This window comes from Petromyzon marinus, chromosome 54 (genome assembly GCF_048934315.1).
Source record: "Petromyzon marinus isolate PM22_M1 ecotype Great Lakes invasive population chromosome 54, UKy_Petmar_22M1.pri1.0, whole genome shotgun sequence".
NCBI classification, from domain to species: Eukaryota; Metazoa; Chordata; class Hyperoartia; order Petromyzontiformes; family Petromyzontidae; genus Petromyzon; species Petromyzon marinus.
The window spans coordinates 4,460,180-4,476,105 of record NC_133720.1 but is presented as its reverse complement, the minus strand read 5'-3'; the positions used below and the strand labels follow the sequence as shown (position 1 = coordinate 4,476,105).

The window sequence follows — 15,926 nt, the reverse complement described above, 5'->3', positions numbered from 1 at the left end:
GTTCCACAAAGCTTTGCGACAGTTGCCAATTGCTTAACGGCCGCGGGGAAGTGAAGAATATTCAGCCGCTTTGGAGATGATGGTTAAAACTTAACAAAAAAAGTTATTTCACCAGGTAAGGCCCGCTGAGCTATATAGCTTTTTTTCAGAAGCGACCTGGCCACAAATGATAGCTGAACGAAGTGGCTTACTGTGTGGAAATTTATAGCAGCCGAATACTCTAAACGCGTGACGTTGATTCTAAATGTGGAGGGATAAACAGAAGGACCCGGAGAAAATTCCACGCGACCACGGGGAGAACATTCAAACTGGAAATATAAAGGCATCAGGGTCGGTATCGAACCCACGTCCTCCTGCATACCAGGCGAGGTAGTTAACATCTCCTAGCCACCGTGGTGCCCAAAAACCTCAAATCTTTTTAAAAATAATTTTATGTAAGACAGCCAAAGAAATGGGCACAACAATACGCAGTGTTGACAATGGCTTGTTACTTGCCAAGTAAACATTTATCGATCGGGGGCTGTGAATTCGCAGGCGAATTTCAACGCCTGCGAATGGCTTCTGACGAAAAAAAAAAAGCCGCTTTCAGCATCTAAATTTTTATTCCATGTCACACGACGGCTACTTTGTTTTCCTGAAACAACACCTTAAAATGTTTACTTAAAGCCTTCGCGACTGCATGGATTAATATTCTTGGTTCTTTCGGTAAAGTCACGTAGAAGGGAAACAATAAAATAATAAAAAAACACCTTAAAATATTATACTTTAAACGCCACTGCTGTTTAGCACATTACCATCGATGGATTGCATTACCTTTAGTTGCCTCTTGAAAGAAAGTTTGACTGCCCACATCACGACAAGATAATAAATCATTTACCACATTTACGAGCTGAACACGATGGCTTTTACAAGTTATTAAAGCCCTACCGACGCAGAAACATAAACATTACTGTTGTATGACACGGTTACACAACTTGTTCGCGACGAGATTATATCCTGCTACAATGAGGGTAGATAAAGAATACAATTCCATTTCAAAGTACTCCCTCTGCAGGCTGCCGGCTGATTTGCCGTTTAATCTCTCTACGCGTGCCTCCAAGTATTTATTTAATAACCACACGCACGTGTTGGCCGTGTCGAGACACCAATGCAGCATTTCCGTTCCAACGGGAATGAAAACAAGAATGAAAATGCCAAGAATTATTGAGAAAGAGGAGCCTTGTTGGGTCTCGGGACGCTTCTTCAGGAGGGCCACCCAGCCCCCCCCCCCACCCCTGCTGCACTGGGATGCTTGGCCAAGTCTATCAATGAGTGTTTATGTCCTATTCACATTCTTGGTTCTTTCGGTAAAGTCACGTAGAAGGGAAACAATAACAAAAATATCAACGTGGCTTTATCAAAAGACTCAAAGAATAACAATAAAATACAAATGAAGTGAATAAAAAAAATCAAGACGTTTCGATCGCAACACAAGCAATCGCGAAAAAAAGAGAAAAAACCCCATTTTTTTCTCCTGATGACGATTGCTTGTGTTGCCATCGAAACGCCGTGATAAGTATTTTAGAATTATTTTTCATTCACTTTATTTTTATTATTTTATTGTTATTATTTTTTCTTCTTCTATCTACGTGACTTTACCGAAAAGACCCAAAGAATATTATTAAAGATGATTTCTAATTTATCCAGCAGTCACACTGAGCCTTGGGACTCTTTTTTCCGAAGGGTCTCACTAAATTTGGTTCTTACCTTAAGATGTTTTTTTTTTTCAGCCAATTAATGACGAGTCGTGTTTATTACATATGCATTATGGAGGGGGCAACGCTCTATGCCCTATACAGATGGAAACAGGTGGCGATTAGTCCACTTGCTGTACTGCCTTCTCCTGGTCGAGCAAGGATATAAGCACCTTCTCGACACCCACGGAAGAGGAGTTTCACCAACACCTGTGCAATAAGCCACCAACCCTTGCCTGCACAGTGCTGGACTACAGGCTGCATGCATAGCCACCAACGCCGGCCGCGTGGGACTGAACCTGGGGGGGTATTCGGGAAAAAACCCACACTTTTTTCCTGGGCTCCTTCACAGCCCCCCCTGCCCTGACACCTACAACACCTGGCAAGCCCTAGTGGGCTCAGTCACGCAAGTCCTCACCAGGCTCGATCTTGCTCAGGCTCTGAGATCCGGCAGGGTTTGGGGGCGTATTCGGTGACTTGGTCCAAGGCGTTTGGGCCACGTGTTCACAGAGAGAGGCATATTATCTCGCAATAAGCGCCTCTAGTATTCAATATCGAAGGTATTAACATTGCATGCGATCTTTGTGTTCTTACGCGAAGGCCGTTGCCAGGATGACTTGGCATGCGCAGGCAAGCTCCTGCACGTAGCCATCAACAAAGCGAGGCTGTCTGCTGGAAGCTGCTCTGCATGCACTGTGTTATGCCGTGTGTGTGTGTGTGTGAGAGCGTAAGAGTGCAGCGGTTAACACGGTGAGCTACAAACCCGGCGACCCCAGATCGATTCCCGCTCATGACCAACATTAGTGCCAACTATCTGAACAGGTCCTGGGCCTCCCCCAGGTCAACTCGGCCTCAAATGAGTACCTGGTGCGGTGTGTAAACATCGCCACTCGGGAGAAAAAGTGGCCGGGCGTGGTGCTGGCCATCCCACCCCCTCGTGTGCCATGCCGACCTTCGTAGGTGCAACTCGCAAACAGCACTTGCCCCAACAGTCTGTTAAATGCTGGGGGGGGGATTTTTGTCTTTGTTGTTTTAGCTATGGGAGGAAATTGGAGAAGGTGGAGGAAACCCATGCAGAACAGGGGGAGAACGCACAAAACTCCACACACAATGCCCACAAACAAAGGGGTCGTGTGATTCCAAAGTTCATCGAGGACCGTGCCGCCAGCGGTCTTTCGAAATGGAGAGCCGGACTGCGCGACGTTCCCCTCCGCCCTAGTGGAGGACAAGAACTGCTCCCCTCCTCCGGTCCAGCAGCTGACACTGACCCTTTGGCATCTCTGTTGAGAAAAGCCTCGCTCGACTGAAGATTCTAAACGTTGCCGACTGCATATTCAAATACTCTCTAACCTTAAGCATTCGTGAGTTCAACATTCAAGCGAGGTTGCATTTAAATATATATTTTTTAAAGCTACACAATTGCTCCCGGAACATGCAGCGAATGGTCGGGACATCTTGCCTAAAAACACACGGTGGTACTACGACCAGAAAAAAAAAGACACGCATCAGAGCAGGGCCGTCCATAGTTGGGGGATGTGGGGCCCGGGAGAAACACACCGTGTGGGACCCCCCCCCCCCACAGGCGCCTTCAAACTAAACCGGACCTATTCCATCTGACACCGTGAAGTCAAAGCTCGGGGGGCCGCCCCCCCCCCCCCCCCCAAGCGCGGGGACCCGGGCGGTCACCCCCATTCGCCGTTACCCCTCAGGACAGCAACCTCTGAAGCCATCTGCACAACCACCCAAACGTTGCTATATTGGTATTTGGCAAAACACCAACTTGGTTCAAACACCAAATTGGTGTTTGACGACTCCGTCCCCCTTTGCCGCATCGTGATACACGAAACAGATTCATTTCGGACGACGTGGTGCCCGAACCACGTACCTCGCAGGTATTTAAACAGCATTTAAACAACAACACAGCTCAAGAGAAATCCCAGGGCGCCCTCTCCAACCCCCCCCCCCGCCGCCGTAGACAAATTCAATCTGGAAACTGAACCTTCATCCTCACTCCTGAGTAAGTCGGGAGCCCCACAGGCAGAGAGAGAAGCCACGGGGAGAGAGATCAATTGGTGCCAAACATCCAATCGCTCGCTTCTGTAGCAGGGCTGCATCGGTGTGGCTCGCGCCTTCTAAATTTAATTCGGAACAAGGCAAGTGGTTCTCAAACTGCGGTCCACGGACCACCTTTGGTCCACAAGGCCAACGGAAGTGATCAGCGGAGCCAGACTTTATACTCGCACGGCGAATCGAGAACATTTTCTGAAAGGTCGATTTTGTTGCCCGCGTGGTCCTGCAATGCTGAGAACCACCGGGATTGACCTACTCATTCACCGGGCACTAAAAAAAACACCATGGGCCCCCGTAATCCACACCGCAAAATCAACGCTTTCAGGGATTCGCCATAAAGCGGCATATCAGTACCAAAACGCAACGCACCGATAAATTAAGCAAATAAAATGAGCAAATACTGCGTTAACTTCGCATATAAATCTGTTCCTCCGCTTAAAAAAAAAATAACCTGCAGCACGGGTCGTGGAAGCTCAGCTCCCATGGCGGTTGCAGAAATCAATCGGTTTAACTCTCCACAAAGACCCGGAGACATGACTTCGCTGTCGATACAACGTAGCAGATTACCGTAGCCGCTTAACGACACGGCTAGTTTCCGTTGATAAAACAAAATGCAACTTTGATTTTTAATTCAGAATGCACTGTGAAGGACCGACTAATGCTGCAAATTAAACCAGAAGCAAAGGGAGTAATAAACGGCTGACTTGGGAAATCCATACGAACTCTCGTTTAACTTTCTAGAAACTCAACGTGGTGGAGAGATGAAAACAGTTTCATTTGAAGAGAACTGCCATTTCAACAAAGCCCCTGCGTACCATACGTGCCCACAGTAAATAAGACGTGCTCGAATCCCGCAATTGACTATGCCATCTGCTGGCATGCAACGTACACAGCAGCCTGATGGAACACGGCAAATTTAGGGCAATCACTGCCATGCAATCGTTACTCTTGCATCACCCACGGTCTTCTGCGTTACCCACGGTGACGAATACCCTCACGGTGCAGTCTCACGCAGTCACACGTCTCACTGGACTGACGATCGTTCATGCGTGCGCTGGCAAAGGCATTGTAAACGTGCCTCCGCATGCCCTGAGCAGGCAACGAGCGATACATTAACAATTCACAAATTACAAAACGCACGTTTATAACACCGTGTGCGATACTTAAAAAGGATTTGTTTATTACAGGTGACGTTTCGGGCAACGGCCCGGCCCTCCTAAACTATTTTTAAGTTGGTGTATGCATAGTTACATATCGCGTTAAACCAACAACCTTTTTTGATCAAACATACACTGCGAAACACAATAATAGGTTTGACCCTTTCTGGCAATAAAGCAGGTGTTAAGGAATCAAGCCCGGAATTAACCACGCACGGTACTTACTTGTCTTACTTTGATAACTGGCACAAAAAAAAGAGGTCCCATGACACAACCGTGCACTGTTTGAAATATCAATGGGACGCATTACCTGCAGAGCTGCCCGGGCTGGTGCTGAATGGAGGTGGTGCATGCAGGCCGGGCGCCGTGCCCGAGGTCGCGCTGCCGCCATCGCCGCCGCCATCGCCGTCGCCAGACAAGGCCTCGCCAAGCTGGCCGGCCGGAGACGAGGCAATCTCTGCCAACACCTCCAGGTCCTTGAGGATCACCTGTGCGTGCCAGCGACAAAGGTGTACCGCAAACCCCCCCCCCCATCCCCGTGAGTGCTTTCACAGACAACATACATACGCACTCTTTGGTTCTATTCGGTAAAGTCACGTAGGTAAAAAAATAATAAAACAACAAAAATCACGACGTTTCGGCCACAACACAAGTGGCCTTCATCAGGTGAAGGGACCGTGCTGTACAGCGTAGGAATTAAGAAAGTCAAGCCAGGTCGCATCCTTTAAGCTGTGTGGGAGGAAACCAAACGCTTTGACAAAGGAATTAGCATAAAGTGCTGATAGAGCACCTAACACGAGGGGGAGGGGAGTTTACAAAAGTTGTTTTGAAGGGAAATAACATACATACGTACATACGCTCTTCCTTCCGATATTAGGAAGCGACTTGAGCTATGCAGTTTTAAATCTCAATTGACAAGTAATTTCTTTAGAACTGTGTTGCCCTTCCCCCACACCTCCGATTAGCACGGTTGGGTACGTACGGTGCGAAAAAAGTTCAACGTACGTACATAAGTACGTTGTTGAAGGCCGGCACGGTACACGACAAACACCATGCCCGGCCCATTCTATACTTTTATTTTTAAGGCCACAGACACGCACGGCGTTACTGGCGAACGCGTCGAGTTTCACGATAGGCGTGCGTCGTGCACACCACCGCCAAGAAGCAGCAGGGGCGGCGGCGGCGACATCGCAACGTAAATTCGCTTGACCTTAGTCTGCACATTCGAAGGTTAAGAAGTCCACCAATTCAATGCATGAAGGCTCGCTCACCTCATCCGAGTCGTCCGACAGCGTCTTGAGCAACACCGGGAAGAGTCGGTCCGTGTGACGGAACATCTACGCACGCCTCGAAGCGCAGAGACGCGTCGCTCAACGGGGCAACAGGACGCCAAAACCGAGCACAGTCTGTGTGCTACGTACGAGTTCAGAATCAGAATATTTACTCCTACTGGAGGAATCCGATGAGCTGTAAAAGCTCTCTTTCACAGATGTCCAGTAGGGGCACGGGGTAAGAATGTTACAACAGTACAAAAAAAAGATGAAGTGCAAAGTACACGTAGCTGAGAAATGCCATGGCACAGACGATGCTTTGTTATAGCTGCATCGATCGTGAGAAAAGTTGGGCTGATACCCGTTTTTAATCTAGAGTTCATTTATTGGTGGGGGTGTAACGATGATGCGTCGACTTCATAAATCGATAACGAACCTTAAAGCCAACGAACCCGTGCATCCAATCGCGTGTAAGGGAGCACATCCTTTCGTGACCGCAGTGATTCATATTCTTGGTTCTTTCGGTAAAGTCACGTTGAAGGGAAACAATAAAATAATAAAAAAAACGTATTGTTTCCCTTCAACGTGACTTTACCGAAAGAACCAAGAATATGGAGCACATCCTCTTTTTGTTTGATGCAAACGACACGTTCACATTACGCTCGCGTCACGCCTTCGGCTAACGGAGGGGACAAAACGAGGTGCAAACAAATGAGAATCAACGCAAACGCGGACAGTAAAAAGAAACAAAGTCGATTCTTGAATCGAAGCACGGACCCAAATGAAATAATTCCGGTGAATCATTGCACCCTTACTCTCTGAACGGAGAGCGCCACCGCCACGCGGTTGTGCCATACTCCTCTCCGATCCGTTCTCGGGTCGTACCGCGCACTCTTCGGAACCCAAGTCCGACATTTCGCCCCCGAGTACCGGGTGCTTCTACCCGGAACTGATGCGAGCAGCTCGCACACGCTCTCCCTCGGGTTACACGGCGTTGCCGGCCGCAGCTGGAGTTGCCGGTCCTTGACAATTGGTTCGGCATCTCCACGGAAACACGAGCGACTGCTTCGGGTCGTCAGTCTCATTGCTGACGACGACGATTTTCGTGACGGAACGGATTCTTGGAGGGGACGCCGCTCAAGAACGCGACGATATCCCATGCTGGGATACTAGCGTGACTCGCACCTCCATTTAGCACCGTTGACTACATACACGGTCCGAAAGATGTTCAACGTACATACAACGTACACACAACGTACACACAACGTACATACAACGTACACACCACAAACGTCGCAACGATAGTCTGTTTGTTCTCCCCCGCCCGCCGGGGAGAACCCAGCGGTGCGTCAGTGGGGCTACTTGCCTTCCTCGGCGTTTTCGTGTACAGGCTGTAGATCCACTTGAGGACGGCGATGCGAGTGAGCATGGAGTCGTGGGAGAGGTGGTGAGCCAGGACGTTGACGATGCTGTCCAGGTCTAACCTCACGGCCAAGCTGTCGGAGGGGGCGGCGGCGGGGGTATGTCAAAGCGCACGGAGGGGATATGGCTCAACCGTTTGTTGAATCAACTCGCGTGCTTTCGGTTCATACGATGCAGTTTCATAGCATTTGCCACGCGAACTCCGGTCATCCTCGCAGCGGCGGATTTTGGCTGGCCATCGAACAAAGACGGTCACCGCATTGCGCGCGCTTTTTGGATGCTCTTCTGGAGCCAGCTGGAACGCCCTTACTTCTGAGCTATGCACTTTTAAATCATCTAGATTGAAAACTGATTTCTTTAGAACTGCTTTTTGTGTTCAGTTTGTTGTCCTTCCCCCGCACCTCCGATTAGCACGGTTGGCTAGATACGGTGCGAAAGAAGTTCAATATACGTACAAATAAAAGGAGACCGAACAAAAGAGAAACTGCAACTAGAGACGGTAAAAAAAAATTGTTTACATGAAACAGCCGATTCTTGAATTGAAACACAGCCAAGAATTTAAATAATTGGTATGAATCATTGCACCCCTACTCTTCGAACATCAAGCGCCACACCGCTGCGCAGGAGTTCGCGGTTGCAATTTTTCACATTTGGAAAAAAAAATCACAAAATTGTCTCTTCTCGAACATTGCCAGGGTTTCACAATTCCCTATACTGTACCATGATCTAATGGCAAAACACACTGCAGGACTTGTCCGCAATGCCGCTTGTTCTAATGGACCCGATAAATCCATAATTACTTCTTTAACCCAGAGACATTGTGTAATCCTGGGCAAAAGAGTCCGAGCACAAACACCCTCACAGCGGCATCTTGCATGTAAGCCGAATTTCTTTCGCACCGTACGTAGCCAACGGTGCTAATCGAAGGTGCGTGGCTGGGGGGGGGGGGGGGGGGGGTGGGGACGACAAACTAAACACACACACACACGCACACACACAAAAACGCACGCAAAAGAAATGTACTCACGATTCCATGTCAACCTCTGTCGATGCCTCCGGTGCGCCGTGCTGGGACTCCTCCAGGCTGGCTGGAGGTGGGCACACGGCAGTAAGCAGGGTCACAGCTATTGCGCTTCGATGCTCTTGCTTAATTTTTTGTTCATTTGTTTTGCTTTTAGAATTTTGGCGACTCGAGGTCACCTCTTGCGAATGAGACTCCTCCTGGCCTCTTGGGTTCTCACCCGGTCACACAAAAAGAATCTCCACTTGACCATCGCTTGCCCCCCCCACCCTCACATCCCCAAACGTGTCGAAAAAACGATTCAGAATTTATTTCTCGGCGAGGCCACGCAATAATTAATCTGGCCAACGTTTACGTGGCAAGACCCACCCACCGTTGTCAAGCGCCGATACATTTTTTTATTTTTCCACTCGCCAATGCTCGCAACCAAATGTGGCGATTAAGATACGACCTCATTTGGCCAAGTTCCGATTCGGAGAATAAAAAATGTGTCGGTTGGGCCTGCGACGATAATAACTCTCTGTAGCAATGCACGATGGGAAGTGCCTACCGCTTCGTGTTTTGATAAAATTTCAGAAGCGGTTCTTTAAACTATACTTCTACGGGCCATTCTACAAATAAACGAGCATCCCCAAATTTAAGATGAAAACAGGAAGACTTCTTGACAATTCTGCCTATCGCATGAAGCTGGCTGTTGTAATCAACAGCAAAACGTCATACTCTAATTGTAAATCTTGTGGGTTTTACTCTCCGACACACCGGTGTGCTGAAGTAGTAACTAATTGGCACGTTTTGTTGACGTGACAAACCTTACCTATTGGCCGTGTCGGGTGGTGGCGGGTTCAACGACACGTTTATATTTACGCGATCTAACCCATAAAAAAAGGGAATATTGCTCGTGAAAGCCGACTGCTCCTACTTTGTGTCCAACAAAGTGTTTCTAACGGACTCGTGTGACCACGACGTCGAATGCACGATTAGGAAATAAATCCGGACCAAAAGAAAGGCAAAAAACCACATCAGAGAGAGAGCGAGAGAGAGGGGGGGTGGGTCGGTCTGCCGCTGTGTGGCATCGCGCGACCGTACCTTCAGGCTGCGGCTGAAGGGCGACACCGGTGCCGGCTTGAGCCGCGAGCGAAGGGCACACGGGCGAGGGTGGCACGGCATCCAGGTCATCCTCGGGCAGCACCAGCCTCATGAGGCTCAGGTTACACGCACTCGCCGCCTCCTTAATGTCTTGGGGACGAGCTCGGAATCCGAACGGTTGGCGCGAATGCAACAAACAAGAGCGGCATACATCCAGTGGACGGGCAACGTTGAGCCAACGTTGTGCCAACGGTTCCAGCCACAGGATGCCAACGTTGACGCAACGTTGCATGCATACTGGGTACGCAACCTTAAAATGACGACATCGGCTGTACGTTGGCCCAACGTTGGCCCAACGCGTTATTTTATGATCCACAAGTATCGAAAATGTGATGGACGGCGTGAGCTAGGTTGGGCCAACGGTTCCATCAACAGGATGCAAAAGGTTGACCCACCGTTGCATGCCTACTGGCTACGCAACCTTCCAATGATGACGTCTGCTGTCTGGTCGGATCTTGGCCTTTGACGTAAATGGTCAGGTTGGAGGTGTTTATATTATAGTTTATATGTGGTAAACAAAACGGAGTGATTAAATATCGTATATATATATTTTTTAAATGGCAGTACAGCAACGTCATTGCCCAAGTAGGATGGCCTGCTCCAATTGAAGATGGACTTGGCTTAACCACAAGCTGGAGGTTTAGTTACATACCCCAAGCACACTGCGAATAAGATGAAATGGCAACAACTATAACCCCACCTCTGGCGACCGGTCTTACCGGCACCCTACAAACTCAACGCATCCATAACATTACCTACGCACGTCACGCGCGTGCCGATTTTGCGTAAACGATTTCCCTGTGTGGCACCTTCGGATTCTTGCAGTATTTAAGGGGCTTTATAAATCCAAATAACGATTGCTGTGCTTGCTAACCCAGGAACGCCTCACGACTCCTTTTCAAGCAGACGTCCTGTCAAGTTTTCGAAGCAAGGGACATGAGGACCGTCATGTGCAATCCTGATTAAGTACATTTTTTTTTAACTTAGGACCACGACACCGGCACACCAGTGGTCTAGCCTTCTTCGAACGATGTCACGGTTCATGCGCCCACAGTATTCACCAGGGCGGCCTGCCGGATCCGAACTGGGAAACCTCCGCAGCAAGTGACCAATGGCGCTGCAGCTGGGCCACGACACATGATAACGATTATTATGGATGCCACGGTGGCGAGATGTTAACCACCTCGCCTGGTGTGCAGGAGGTCGTGGGTTCTATCCCGGCCCTGACGCTGTGTATGTTTGGAGTTTGCATGTTCTATCTCCCCTTGGTCACGTGGATTTTTCTCCGGGTCCTCCGTTTTTTTGCCTCCATATTTAGAATCAACATCGCCCGCTTAGTGCATACTTGGCTGCCATAAATTTCCACGTGATAAGTCACTTAGTTGAGCGATCATTTGTGATCGTCAGGTCGCTTCTGAAAAAGAGCTGTATAGCTCGCTGGGCTTTACCTCGTAAAATACAAATAGTAAAATTGAAGTACTCCTTAGACTTTCTCCTCCTCGTGGGTCGGGGGAGGTAGTAGCTGTTTACACAGTGCTGTAGTTAAGGGGACCTGTGCAAAAATGATGCTGTGTGTTTGGGGGGGGGGGGGGGGGTGTCTCTTGGGGAAAAGAAGCTTTAGCCGAGGGGTAGGACATTACAGCGACTCCTCTACTTATGAACATTCGACTTATTAACTTTCAGAGACACGAACAAACCTGTCCTTACGTCCAGTTGCCTGTTCGGACCGAGAGTCGTATGTTCAATATATGGCGGTGATGGCATCTACATCTGTAGAACATGAAGAACCAGTGGCATCTACATCTACAGGAGATTATACAACATTTTAAAGCCATTCCCCGTGTTAAGTGCACATGCCGTACAACACGTTTGGAATCGACAGGAGTAAAGTTGGACTTGCGAACAAATCGACTTACGAACAGACCTCTGGAACCCAACCCGTCCGTAAGTAGAGGACTCCCTGTAATTTAGTTTCAGATATCAGTATTATTATTAACCGTAGCCGAACTGTCAGTGTTAAACGGGGGGCAGCAGGAGGATACTCTTCCTCTTGGGGTCATCACTGCCCAGGCAGGGCAGCACGGCGTTGAGGACTCCCGCAGCGAAGGGCAGCATGAGGCGGCCCGCGAGCTGCACGAACTCCCGGATCCACGTCATGGCCGTCAGCTGGATGAGCTCGTCTTGACGGGACGCGAGATGGGGACAAAAGCAACACCGTGGCCGCGTTTATTTTCTTTTATGGCCGGCCGGAGCATCCGTGTGTGGCTTGCCCCGCAGACTCGTGCGCCGGCGCGAAGAGCGCTTGCTGCGCTAGCACGCGGCTCAAAAGAATCATCGCGAGTGTCGTTGTGGAGAAAATAAATAAGCAGACACTGTATGTATGTTCAACTTCTTTTGCACCGTACGTAGCCAACCGTGGCTCCTCCGAGGTGCAGGGGAGGGACAACTGAACACAAAAAGCAGTCCTAAACTAAAACAAGTTTTCATTTTAGATTTCAATATAGATTTAAAAGTGCACAGCTCCAGTGGCTTCCTAATATCGGAAGGAAGAGCGTTCCAGACGGCCGCAGACGCGCATCTGAAAGAGCAGCAATGCGGTGACCGTCTTTGTTCGATGGCCAGCCAAAAGCTGCTGCTGCTGCTGCTGCAAGGATGACCGGAGTCCACGTGGCGATGGGTCATGCGCCTTGACGAGGATCCGCGAGGTACTGTGGTTGATTTGCGGCAAGCACTCTGTGTGTAACGCGTGCGATCAAATGTGCGGGGTGGGGGGGGGGGGGGGGCGGCTGCAGTGGCAGTGGCCAGTAGTAGTGGCTGTGTTTGCTGCACGCTAGCAGATGGAATTGACCTGCACTTTAGTCGGGCCTGGGTACAAAGTTTGGGGAAGAAGTCACGTGTGAATTGTGTTGAAACGGCATCGGCTGCGATGAGTTCACTCACCGGAGGCTTGGCAGTGCACGAGCACAATGTTGGCCATGTTGCTGTACTTCACGTTGGCCGGGTTCTTCTTTATATCCTTGAGGAACTCTCCAAGCACGCACTCGCACCTGCGCACGCACGGCAGAGCGCAGCGGTTGGCGAGAAATACGCAGCAGCAGAGATCAAAAGGGACACCTTCAATGCGTAGCACAGCATCGTGGAGGGACGTGCAGGGTCTACCATGATTTGCAATCGCTATATCTCTGCAGCCACGAACCGCCCATGAATGAAACTCTTACCACTTGAAAGGGCGGGGCATAGAGTTTCAAATGATTACCGCGAGATGCCTCCCCCAGTGCACAAACAGCCCCTAGCCTCAGTCATTCGCAAGATGGCGCCACCGCAACACAAGGGGCGTTTTGCGTTCTGCAGTTCGGCAAGACTGAATCCGTAATTGCGCTGGCACTACACTCTTGGCCCCCAAGATCCCCAGACATCACCACACCCAAGACTTTTTCTTGTGGGGATACGTCAAAGACCCGTGGTGTTTTTGTGCCACCATTAGCGACTAATCTGGATGACCTCAAAAACAGAATCACGGCAGCGGTGACTTCAGTGGAAGAGAAGACATTTTGAGAGGCGTTTGGGACGAATTCAACTATCGTCTCGATGTTGTCCGTACAGCAGGTGGAGGCCACATAGAGCATTTATAAAATGGTCGGTAAAACTTGATAGCTCATTAAACCGTTTGTAACTTTTTGTGGAATTGTAACATGATGCCATCGTGAAATATACTGCTTTGAAATTGGGTCCATCTTTTTGAAACACCCTGTATAATGTTGAACTTCTTTCGCACAGTACGTAGCCAACCGCACTGATCGTGTCACATTCACCCACAGCAGCTCTTACGTGACGTACTCAAGATTGCAGAAGGATGGAAGAATCAGCGTTAATCGCACCGCAGATTTCCATAAGAATAAATTATTAATCGGGAGACATCCAATTGGTCCCAGAAGTAATCATGTATTTGTTGCAATGATGCCTTGGTTTGTAAGAGCATTATACTGTTTGCCTTTTGGCGTTCTTTGGTCTGACACTGGTGAGACTAGGCCCTAAAGAAGGCTGTCTCTGGTGTAGGCCAATCAGTTTCAAAGGTAATGCCATATATTATCAGACCATGTGTGTTTGTATGTTCACCACAAGTACGTGTGGTTAATGCAGAATTGATTCCTTGCAAAACGGTTTCTATACAGTGTTTGAACATCTTAACACCTATATTATTGGTTCTTTCGGTAAAGTCACGTAGAAGGGAAACAATCAAATAATAAAGATATAAAACAACAAAATTCTCACGAAGTTTCGACTGCAACACAAGCAATCACCTGATGATGATTGCTTGTGTTGCAGTCGAAACGTCTATTTTTTTATATTTTATTCTTTCCCTTCTACGTGACTTTACCGAAAGAACCAAGAATATGAATCGCTGCAGTCACGAAAGCTTTAAATCAAAATCTTCACACCTGTTTTATTGCCATGAAAGGTAAAATCGATTCTTATTTTTTTGTACTTTTTTACTGGCAAAAAAGTTCCCATTAGGTGAAGAACTCTCGCCATGCACGGAGAATATGCTGCCCATCTCCCAATTTTGATATTTTTACGTGCGTCTTGATTTTGTAAGCAGGACTATCTTCATTTATATTCTTGGTTCTTTCGGTAAAGTCACGTAGAAGGGAAACAATAAAATAATAAAAATATAAAACAATAAAATTTAGACAAAGTATTTCAATGCCCTCTTTAGTGGGGGAGAGTTTTTACTAAAGAAATACACCGATTAAAGTAATTTAATTTGCCGATTACAAAGCCATTAATAGCAAGCGATGGAAATTAAATGTGTACAACTTGCTAACTTTTAAAACAATGGGATTGTTGAGCTAGCCATCTGATGCAAGTATAGTTAATACACGCAATAATTAAGTGTGGCAATGATGAAGATGAATGATGGTTGAGTAATGAAGCTGAGGCTGATGATGGACATGATGATGAATTATTGATTATGGCTGTGACGGTGATAATAATATGATGAACATTATGAGGGATTTTGATGATTGTTAATAACTGTTAATGATAAATGATGGTGCCTGTGATGACAGAGAGCTCCCGCACCTCCAATTTAGCATGGTTGGCTACGTATGGTGTGAAAGAAATTCAACATACATACGTTGAGGTCGAGAATATATTTCCATCGATGCTTTATTGCAGGCCCGACTTGGCAGTGTGCTAACAACTGTGCTACCACTCCCTCTGCTGGAAAATTATGGTTCTACAGTAAATAATTAAAATTCGTAACATGCTGCACAGCATTCACTCTCTATCAACAAGAGAGAACGACTAAGAGCAACAAGGAACCACAGACAAGCACGAACAGTAGCCACGCGGTGAGCCGGTGCCAAATTGCCCCCAAGCTCTGCGGCCCTCTACATATTGAGGCGTCAACGGTCAATTCAAGAGTGTTTATGTGCACGGAGGAAATTGGAGCACCCGGACAAAACCCACGTGCGCGCGAGGGGGAAACGCTCTATCCCCATACAGAGTCCACGCTTTGCCGCACTCCTTTTCCTGGCAGCCAGGGTAAGGAAGTTTCACAACGTCTGTGTGCGATTCACCAACCCTCGCCTCCACAGTACTGGACTGCAGGCGAATACATGTAATGTATACACGGGACGAGAATGTTCACAATAATGCATTTTTTTTTGGTTAGATCGCGTAAATATAAATGCGCAATTTTTTTATGCGATATAACCCACACACAAAAAAAAAACCCTTGACTATGAATAATATTGGTCGCGAAAGCCTACGAGGCGTTAAACGGACGAGAACCGGTTTGCAAAGTTTGCAATGGGCGCCGTGCAACGAGTGCCAATTGCGCGGAGCGAGGAGTGCAGAACGTTGTGGTGGGTGTTGCTGCGCAGTGCGGATGGCAACTTCCGTGGCGAGCGGGCGAGCGGGCGAGTGAGCGAGCGCGTTGCTGTCGGCGCGACGGCGCGGGAGGGCGGGAGCGTGCACTCACATGCGGCGGATCTCCTTGCTCTGGTCACCGAGGATCTCGAAGAGGCCGTCGAGAATTTCCGGGAGGAAGCCCAGCAGCTTGATGTCCGGCACCGACTCGAGCACCGCGATCTGGGGGAGC

At 48.5% G+C, this 15,926-nt stretch overlaps 1 protein-coding gene across 4 annotated transcripts in view; it reads right to left on the bottom strand.

Annotated features, from left to right (window-relative positions):
• Window positions 1–15,926, bottom strand: part of VAC14 (VAC14 component of PIKFYVE complex) — a 62,330-nt gene that overhangs the window by 30,051 nt on the left and 16,353 nt on the right. For all 4 annotated transcript variants that reach the window (XM_076052097.1, XM_032974865.2, XM_076052096.1 and 1 more), the window contains 8 exons: window positions 15,807–15,916; window positions 12,761–12,867; window positions 11,863–12,000; window positions 9,761–9,910; window positions 8,681–8,741; window positions 7,598–7,727; window positions 6,232–6,297; window positions 5,271–5,448 (listed from right to left, as the gene is read on the bottom strand). In XM_076052097.1, the coding sequence (XP_075908212.1) occupies window positions 5,271–5,448; window positions 6,232–6,297; window positions 7,598–7,727; window positions 8,681–8,741; window positions 9,761–9,910; window positions 11,863–12,000; window positions 12,761–12,867; window positions 15,807–15,916 (940 nt within the window). The remainder of the gene's footprint in view (window positions 1–5,270; window positions 5,449–6,231; window positions 6,298–7,597; window positions 7,728–8,680; window positions 8,742–9,760; window positions 9,911–11,862; window positions 12,001–12,760; window positions 12,868–15,806; window positions 15,917–15,926) is intronic.